At 46.7% G+C, this 10,000-nt stretch overlaps 1 protein-coding gene across 3 annotated transcripts in view; it reads right to left on the bottom strand.

The window, feature by feature from the left end:
- Positions 1 to 10,000, bottom strand: part of me2 (malic enzyme 2, NAD(+)-dependent, mitochondrial) — a 22,841-nt gene that overhangs the window by 1,179 nt on the left and 11,662 nt on the right. For 2 of the 3 annotated variants that reach the window (XM_037531754.1, XM_037531753.1), the window contains 11 exons: positions 9,160 to 9,309; positions 8,888 to 8,963; positions 5,926 to 6,087; positions 5,593 to 5,806; positions 5,123 to 5,220; positions 4,616 to 4,729; positions 4,405 to 4,519; positions 3,634 to 3,776; positions 3,452 to 3,554; positions 3,139 to 3,209; positions 6 to 104 (listed from right to left, as the gene is read on the bottom strand). In XM_037531754.1, the coding sequence (XP_037387651.1) occupies positions 6 to 104; positions 3,139 to 3,209; positions 3,452 to 3,554; positions 3,634 to 3,776; positions 4,405 to 4,519; positions 4,616 to 4,729; positions 5,123 to 5,220; positions 5,593 to 5,806; positions 5,926 to 6,087; positions 8,888 to 8,963; positions 9,160 to 9,309 (1,345 nt within the window). Of the gene's footprint in view, positions 1 to 5; positions 105 to 3,138; positions 3,210 to 3,451; positions 3,555 to 3,633; positions 3,777 to 4,404; positions 4,520 to 4,615; positions 4,730 to 5,122; positions 5,221 to 5,592; positions 5,807 to 5,925; positions 6,088 to 8,887; positions 8,964 to 9,159; positions 9,310 to 9,912 lie in introns of all 3 variants that reach the window. The other variant, XM_037531755.1, reaches the window with a different exon arrangement.

The raw sequence follows: 10,000 nt of genomic DNA on the forward strand, positions 1-10,000 counted from the left end.
CTCACCTTGACAGCCATCTGCAGAGACACCTCTCTGATGTTGGAGAGGGGGGGATACAGTCGGCCCTGAGAGAGCTCCTCTTCTCCCAGCTGAGCCGCTAGAGTCTAACAAAAACACACACACGCACATATTTTCATACATGTGATTATACACACACACACACACACACACACTCGAAAATACATCAACAGAAATATAACCCTCATTGAGAAAACATTCTCAGTCACTCACTCTTTTCTCATCTCCTACACCACCTTCTGTTCCTCACACCCTCAGTAACCCTCAGTTACCCCTCAGTGGAACCACTCCCAGCTCTAAACCATGACAGCAATGACCTCCGTATCTCAGTATCACTCAGTATCCTACAGTTACCGTCAGTGTCCCTCAGTTACCCTCTGTAGCCCTCAGTATCACTCAGTATCCTACAGTTACCCACAGTTACCATCAGTATCCCTCAGTTACCCTCTGTAGCCCTCCGTATCTCAGTATCACTCAGTATCCTACAGTTACCATCAGTATCCCTCAGTTACCCTCTGTAGCCCTCGGTATCTCAGTATCACTCAGTATCCTACAGTTACCGTCAGTGTCCCTCAGTTACCCTCTGTAGCCCTCGGTATCTCAGTATCACTCAGTATCCTACAGTTACCATCAGTGTCCCTCAGTTACCCTCTGTAGCCCTCAGTATCTCAGTATCACTCAGTATCCTACAGTTACCATCAATGTCCCTCAGTTACCCTCTGTAGCCCTCAGTATCACTCAGTATCCTACAGTTACCGTCAGTATCCCTCAGTTACCCTCTGTATCTCAGTATCACTCAGTATCCTACAGTTACCGTCAGTGTCCCTCAGTTACCCTCTGTAGCCCTCAGTATCTCAGTATCACTCAGTATCCTACAGTTACCCCCAGTTACCATCAGTGTCCCTCAGTTACCCTCTGTAGCCCTCAGTATCTCAGTATCACTCAGTATCCTACAGTTACCGTCAGTATCCCTCAGTTACCCTCTGTATCTCAGTATCACTCAGTATCCTACAGTTACCGTCAGTGTCCCTCAGTTACCCTCTGTAGCCCTCAGTATCTCAGTATCACTCAGTATCCTACAGTTACCATCAGTATCCCTCAGTTACCCTCTGTAGCCCTCCGTATCTCAGTATCACTCAGTATCCTACAGTTACCATCAATGTCCCTCAGTTACCCTCTGTAGCCCTCAGTATCACTCAGTATCCTACAGTTACCGTCAGTATCCCTCAGTTACCCTCTGTATCTCAGTATCACTCAGTATCCTACAGTTACCGTCAGTGTCCCTCAGTTACCCTCTGTAGCCCTCAGTATCTCAGTATCACTCAGTATCCTACAGTTACCCCCAGTTACCATCAGTGTCCCTCAGTTACCCTCTGTAGCCCTCAGTATCTCAGTATCACTCAGTATCCTACAGTTACCGTCAGTATCCCTCAGTTACCCTCTGTATCTCAGTATCACTCAGTATCCTACAGTTACCGTCAGTGTCCCTCAGTTACCCTCTGTAGCCCTCAGTATCTCAGTATCACTCAGTATCCTACAGTTACCATCAGTATCCCTCAGTTACCCTCTGTAGCCCTCCGTATCTCAGTATCACTCAGTATCCTACAGTTACCATCAGTATCCCTCAGTTACCCTCTGTAGCCCTCCGTATCTCAGTATCACTCAGTATCCTACAGTTACCGTCAGTATCCCTCAGTTACCCTCTGTAGCCCTCAGTATCTCAGTATCACTCAGTATCCTACAGTTACCGTCAGTATCCCTCAGTTACCCTCTGTAGCCCTCAGTATCTCAGTATCACTCAGTATCCTACAGTTACCGTCAGTATCCCTCAGTTACCCTCTGTAGCCCTCAGTATCTCAGTATCACTCAGTATCCTACAGTTACCGTCAGTGTCCCTCAGTTACCCTCTGTAGCCCTCAGTATCTCAGTATCACTCAGTATCCTACAGTTACCGTCAGTGTCCCTCAGTTACCCTCTGTAGCCCTCAGTATCACTCAGTATCCTACAGTTACCATCAGTATCCCTCAGTTACCCTCTGTAGCCCTCAGTATCACTCAGTATACTACAGTTACCATCAGTATCCCTCAGTTACCCTCTGTATCTCAGTATCACTCAGTATCCTACAGTTACCATCAGTATCCCTCAGTTACCCTCTGTATCTCAGTATCACTCAGTATCCTACAGTTACCGTCAGTATCCCTCAGTTACCCTCTGTAGCCCTCAGTATCACTCAGTATCCTACAGTTACCATCAGTATCCCTCAGTTACCCTCTGTATCTCAGTATCACTCAGTATCCTACAGTTACCGTCAGTATCCCTCAGTTACCCTCTGTAGCCCTCAGTATCACTCAGTATCCTACAGTTACCGTCAGTATCCCTCAGTTACCCTCTGTAGCCCTCCGTATCTCAGTATCACTCAGTATCCTACAGTTACCCCCAGTTACCATCAGTATCCCTCAGTTACCCTCTGTAGCCCTCCGTATCTCAGTATCACTCAGTATCCTACAGTTACCCCCAGTTACCATCAGTATCCCTCAGTTACCCTCTGTAGCCCTCCGTATCTCAGTATCACTCAGTGTCCTACAGTTACCCCCAGTTACCGTCAGTATTTCTCAGTTACCCTCTGTAGCCCTCCGTATCTCAGTATCACTCTGTATCCTACAGTTACCCCCAGTTACCGTCAGTATTTCTCAGTTACCCTCTGTAGCCCTCCGTATCTCAGTATCACTCAGTATCCTACAGTTACCCCCAGTTACCGTCAGTATTTCTCAGTTACCCTCTGTAGCCCTCCGTATCTCAGTATCACTCTGTATCCTACAGTTACCCCCAGTTACCGTCAGTATTCCTCAGTTACCCTCTGTAGCCCTCCGTATCTCAGTATCACTCAGTATCCTACAGTTACCCCCAGTTACCGTCAGCATCCCTCCGTTACCCTCTGTTAACGTGATACTCCTCAGTTATTGCCAGTATTCCTCAACTACAGTCATAGAAATCCTGCTGCTGCTGCAGGAGAGTGATGACATCAGTGCACAGGAGGAGGCGGGGCTGTTGGATTATGCTGTGGAACAGATTTCCTGTTAACAGGGAAGTCACTGTGTGAACTTCTGAAGATGTGTTTACCTTGGCAGCTTCGAGGAACACTGTATCACTGATGTGTCGAACTCCACTGAGTATCACAGCCAGAGCCACACCTGGAGATAAACACCTGTTACTTCAACACCAGATAAACCAGCACCACATGAACCGCTACTCAGACAGATTCTCCAGGTTCTCCATCACATGCTTCAGAATCAGTCCTTTAGCAATGCTAACCTGGGAAAAGGTCCAATAACAATGTTCTTATGAGTAATATATCCCATTTTCCCATCCCATCCCATACCACTTTAACTCTGCTAAGCTGGGAATATGTCTACTTTCCTTAAGCATCACTAACCTGGGAATATGTAGGCGTTGTTGCCCTGGCCGGGGACCAGGATCCTGCCGTCCTCCAGAGTAACGGGGCCAAATGGACTCCCACTGGCAAATAAACACTGACCCTGAGATACACAAACAAAGCTATGTGAGTGCATGAACATCCTGCTATTTATGCACAGGTGTGTATCCCTGTGTGTGTACCTGTGTGAGGCTATACGCGTCCTCTGCAGTGCACTCAGCTTTAGCAGTGGGGTTACTGAGGGCGAAGATGATTGGCCGCTCATTCAGAGAACCCATCGTTTTAATGACATCATGAGTGAAGAGCCGCCCAGCCCCAGCCACACCTGCAACAGATAACAGTTCCACACACCTGAGCACAACTGCAACAATGTGTTATACACAAGAGCATGTGAGCGCACTGCTAAGTAATTAATAACACTCCGTTCTAGATAAATTCACAGAGTCAGAGCGGTTCACAGTGGTGGTGATGGGAACCAGACGTCCCCCTCTAAAAGCTCCTCACAGTGGTGGTGATGGGAACCAGACGTCCCTCTAAAAGCTCCTACAGAAAGTTCCTACATGAACTGGTTCTGAATTCACTGCCTGATGACTGAGACGCTGTTTTATGAGAGTTTAGAGAACTTCAACTCCATTCATGGTGGAGGGAGACATGCAGGGCGCAAAATAGTCCCCAAAGAAAACTCATTATTCCAGATTTTCCACTATTTTCCATCATCAACATTCCATATAAGCTCAGAAGACTCGTGTAGGTTCTCTGGTGGTTCTGGATGGTAAATAAAGTGTCTATATCTGTGTTGTAGTCATGGCGACGCCTGGTTCCCATCACCACCACTGTAAAGACGTCCGAACCGTTTCAGTCAGAATCTCTCCGTTTACAGCTCTTAAAGTCCTCAGTTCATTTCAGTTGAAATTTTTGTCCGTTTTTCTTCCACTGTTGCTAGAGTGACTCACCGATGATGGCTGTGGGCTTCAGAACATTAACAGCATCCAGGAAACTTCTCACACCTTCACCTGGTCTAGGATGGACAAATGCCTCCTGATTAATGTCCGTGGCCTCCTCTCTACCCTACATATACACACACAGAGACACACAGCCTGCATTAATTAGGACGACTGCAGTCAGTTCCTGTGTGATGTTCACACCTGTAGAACACAGTCTCACCTGGACAAGCAAACCATATTTATCGAACATCCAGATCCTCTTCCGAGCTTCAGCCTGAGACATGCCCTCCTCCATCATTGCCATGACGATCAGGTTAGCGATGCCCAGAGCCGCCTACAGCAACACGTAGGCATTTAATCAGTGTTTAATCAAAGTTTAATCATGGCTAGCTGTCCACTTTCATTCACTACACTAATCTACACAACACAGCCGGCAGTATGTGGACACCACGTCTAATCAGGGAGTTTGGCCACTTCCATGTAAGATAATCAATACTCACATACAAATCTCACCTGGTTGCCTCAGACTCAGGGAGCATTGATAACCAATGAATATGTCTGATTGTAATTAGTATATCTGGGAATACACTAATGTGGCAATATGATTCTGAGTGCCATAAGCTGAATCCACTATGTGATGAAGATTCATTCCAAAAACTATCACCTATAAACAGTGCACTTAGCAGGAACACGATCAGCAGCATGTTTAGGATGTAACAGAATGTACCTCTCCTGCTCCCAGAAACAGCACAGTGTGCTCAGTGATTGGTTTCCCCACGACACGCTGTGCCGCCAACAAACCAGCCAGGGCTACTGCTGCAGTACCTAAGACACACATATTAAAGCAATACTTCAGCTAAAAATCTAATTTCACCCACTTACTCAGCCAAGACGTGTTTGGTGTCTGAAATTTTGGCTCTTTAATTTTAGAACTAGAGCTACGAGGCCAATGTACTTAACAAGTAATATAAGAAGAAGAAGTAATAGATTATACTTCAAACCAGGTTAAATAGTCTTGATTACATGGTAACCGACACTGTATGTGGACACACTATTGTTCACAAACATGAACCAGAAGATGTAAATAAAGGAAAAAGAGCATGGGGCTTAAAACAGAGCCCTGTGGCACACCATACTGCATTCTTCTGTATACACAATCGAGAGAAGCAGTGAATCATAACAGTGTGCTGCTCTCACCCTGTATATCATCATTGAAGGTGCAGTATTTGTAGCGGTATTTCTTCAGGAAGCGGAAGGCGTTGTGATTTCCGAAATCTTCAAACTGGATGAGTGTGTCTTGTCCGTATTTATCCACGACCGCCTCCATAAACTCATCTATGAGTTCGTCATAGCGATGGGAGCGGTCCCGCCGCTGATACAGACCCATATAGAACGGATCTCTGAGTAACGTCTGAATTAAACACAGACAATAATACATTAATAATGTTTAATAGGGACCTAAATGTTTATAACGTCTAAAAATTCTATGTTACAGCGCAGTAGGATAGTCTGTGTGTCACTGTATTTTACCTGGTTATCTGTTCCAACGTCGATACACACAGGTAAACAACTTTCTGGCCGGATGCCAGCACAGGCCGTATAGAGACAGAGTTTTCCAACCGGAATTCCCATCCCATACACTCCCAGATCTCCCAGACCCAGAATCCGCTCACCATCTGTCACCACCACCGCCTGAACAGAAACAATTATCGCTGTACATTATCAGGACAATAAGTCACACTTTGTCTCATTTCTGTTATTTGAATATTCACCAGCCGCTTCATCAGAAACACCTATACACATTATCAGCCATGCAATTGTGAGATTACCCAATCAGCCAATCATGACAGAAGCACAGTGCATATAACTATGCAAACACCAAGCCAAGAGCTTTGTTAATGTTTACATCAAACATCAGAATGTGCCTCTGAACCCATCCCTTCCAGTTGAGCCAAGAGGCAGACAACTCTTACTTTGACTTTTTACTCTGCGCTGTGACATTGGAGTTCGACTGGGCCACAAGTTGAGGACTTTACACTGTGACAATGGAGTTCGACTGGGCCACAAGTTGAGGACTTTACACTGTGACAGTGGAGTTCGACTGGGCCACAAGTTGAGGACTTTACACTGTGACAGTGGAGTTCGACTGGGCCACAAGTTGAGGACTTTACACTGTGACAATGGAGTTCGACTGGGCCACAAGTTGAGGACTTTACACTGTGACAGTGGAGTTCGACTGGGCCACAAGTTGAGGACTTTACACTGTGACAGTGGAGTTCGACTGGGCCACAAGTTGAGGACTTTACACTGTGACAATGGAGTTCGACTGGGCCACAAGTTGAGGACTTTACACTGTGACAGTGGAGTTCGACTGGGCCACAAGTTGAGGACTTTACACTGTGACAGTGGAGTTCGACTGGGCCACAAGTTGAGGACTTTACACTGTGACAGTGGAGTTCGACTGGGCCACAAGTTGAGGACTTTACACTGTGACATTGGAGTTCGACTGGGACACAAGTTGAGGACTTTACACTGTGACAATGGAGTTCGACTGGGCCACAAGTTGAGGACTTTACACTGTGACAGTGGAGTTCGACTGGGCCACAAGTTGAGGACTTTACACTGGTGACAGTGGAGTTCGACTGGGCCACAAGTTGAGGACTTTAAACTGTGACAGTGGAGTTCGACTGGGCCACAAGTTGAGGACTTTAAACTGTGACAGTGGAGTTCGACTGGGCCACAAGTTGAGGACTTTGCACTGTGACATTGGAGTTCGACTGGGACACAAGTTGAGGACTTTAAACTGTGACAGTGGAGTTCGACTGGGCCACAAGTTGAGGACTTTGCACTGTGACATTGGAGTTCGACTGGGCCACAAGTTGAGGACTTTACACTGTGACAGTGGAGTTTGACTGGGCCACAGGTCAAGGACTTTTAACTGCCACTTCCAGCATTATAATGAACCTCGTCACAACACTCAAGATCACTGATTCCATGAACAGTTTACTTCAGTCACTAGATCTGAATAGAGCACCTTTGGGTGAACGTGGTAGAGGGAGAGCTGACAAATCTACATCAGTTTCAAACTCTCAGGAATGTTTCCAGCACATTGTTAAATCCACGTCACAAAGAACTCTTGTACTGAGAGCAAACAGGGGTCTGACCCAATATTAGAATGGTGTTTCTGATAATGTGGCCAGTGAGTGATACACTATACTTCCAAAAGTATTCGGTCATCTGGCTTCACACGCATATGAACTTGAGTGAGATCCCATTCTTAATCCATAGGGTTTAATATGATGTCGGCCCACCCTTTGCAGCTACAACAGCTTCAACTCCTCTGGGAAGGCTTTCCACAAAGGTTAGGAGTGTTTATGGGAATTTCTGACCGTTCTTCCAGAAGCACATTTGTGAGATCAGACACTGATGTTGGACGAGAAGTTGGCTACAGGTCTCCACTCTAATTCATCCTGAAGGTGTTCTATGGGGTTGAGGTGAGGACTCTGTGCAGGCCAGTCAAGTTCTTCCACACCAAACTGGCTCATCCGTGTCTTTGTGCACTGGTGGGCAGTCATGTTGGAACAGGAAGGGGCCGTCCCCAAACCGTTCCCACAAAGTTGGGAGCATGAAATTGTCCAAAGTCTCTTGGTGCTGAAGCTTTAAGAGTTCCTTTCACTGGAACTAAGGGGCCCGAGCCCAACTCCTGAAAAACAACCCTACACCATGATCCCCCCTCCACCAAACTTTACACTCGGCACAATGCAGCCAGACAAGTACCGTCTCCTGGCAACTGCTAAACCCAGACTTGTCCATCGGATTTCCAGACGGAGAACCGTGATTGGTCACTCCAGAGAACACGTCTCCACTGCTCTAGAGTCCAGTGGCGGCGCTTTACACCACTGCATTCCACGCTTTGCACTGCGCTTGGTGATGTAAGGCTTGGATGCAGCTGCTCGGCCATGGAAACCCATTCCATGAAGCTCTCTACGCTGTTCTAGAGCTGATCTGAAGGCCACATGAAGTTTGGAGGTCTGTAGTGATGGACTCTGCAGAAAGTTGGTGACCCCTTCGCACTATGTCCCTCAGCATCCGCTGACCGCTCTGTCATTTTACGTGGCCGACCACTTTGTGGCTGAGCTGCTGTCGTTCCCAATCGCTTCCACTTTGTTATAATCCCACTGACAGTGGACTGTGGAATATTTAGTAGTGAGGAAATTTCACGACTGGACTTGCTGCACAGGTGGCGTCCGATCACGGCACCACGCTGGAATTCACTGAGCTCCTGAGAGCGACCCATTCTTTCACTAATGTCTGTAGAAGCAGTCTGCAGGCCGAGGGGCTCGGCTTTATACACCTGTGGCCATGGAAGTGACTGGAACACCTGGATTCAGTGATTTGGATGGGGGAGTGAAAACCTTTGGAAATATAGTGTATATGTATAATAATTCTTGCTCACTATGTCAGCTATATGAATATATATGTGTGTCTGTACCTTCACATTAGTTTCTGGCCAGTTGTCCAGGATGGAGCGAATGTGTCCTCGGTCCATAATGGAGATAAACAGTCCCCTACGGAACAGACACACAGTGATCTTAGCTTGGTTAGCATGGTGCTAGCTGCATGCCTAAATCGCCACTCACTTGCCTCAAATATGCTGGAGAAGTTGGCTTCTTATTACCCAGCCTTGCCTACGTGCTGTTTAAGCTAATTAAGGTTTGCAATTAATTGAAGTTTGTTGAGGTAAATCAGGGTAACTGCACTCACTTTGGTCTGCGAAAGATCTGTCCGTACTGTGTGCAAGCAAGGCCGACAGTGGGCGTGTACACGATCGGCATCAGAGCCTCGATATCCTCCATCAGCACGCGGTAAAACAGGCGCTCATTACGCTCCTGAATCCCCATCAGGTAGATATACCTGCACACAAACACAGGTGCTGTAGTGCACTCACCACAGCACGACAGCTCACTGCCCGCTGTCAGCAGCCTTACCGGGCATGAACTGTCCGTTAGTAAAGTAGGTGTGTCAGTCAGCTGAATTAGCCAGAGTGGTCGGTCTTTAGTTCACTGGTTTTAGCCAGCACAGTTGGCCATCATTAGCTATTTCCAGAAAAGTGTAAATCACGCTCTGCTTATGTTCTGTTTGCACGGACACGAGCGTTTTTACAGCTACTATCAGTTTATCAGTTCATCTAACAGCACTTTATCTTTTGCATTCATTATTTTGGCACCTACACAAATAAACATAGTGCTGTGAGGTGTGTTGGCCATGGATATGGTTACCATAGCAACCAACACAAACATAGATATACAGATATGCAAACAGTGGTTTCTTAGATACACGTGAACGTGACTGATAACAGCCGAGCGACGGCGTTTACTTCATATGCAAATTTACACGCGTTAATCTTCAGAAGGAGCTCAGAGCAGCAGCTCCTCAGTGAGCCCTAAATATGCCCCCTTTCTGCCCATCACAGAGATCTGCTGCTGCTTTCAAGTCCCCCTCGGAGTTGCTACTTACCTTCAGAGGTCGTGAGAACGACTTGATTTATATTCCCGTGGTTTTGGTTGGAACTAGATTTCGGTTTAGGCTGATCTGTTAATAAAGA

The sequence above is a fragment of the Pygocentrus nattereri genome, chromosome 20 (genome assembly GCF_015220715.1).
Source record: "Pygocentrus nattereri isolate fPygNat1 chromosome 20, fPygNat1.pri, whole genome shotgun sequence".
Taxonomy (NCBI): Eukaryota; Metazoa; Chordata; class Actinopteri; order Characiformes; family Serrasalmidae; genus Pygocentrus; species Pygocentrus nattereri.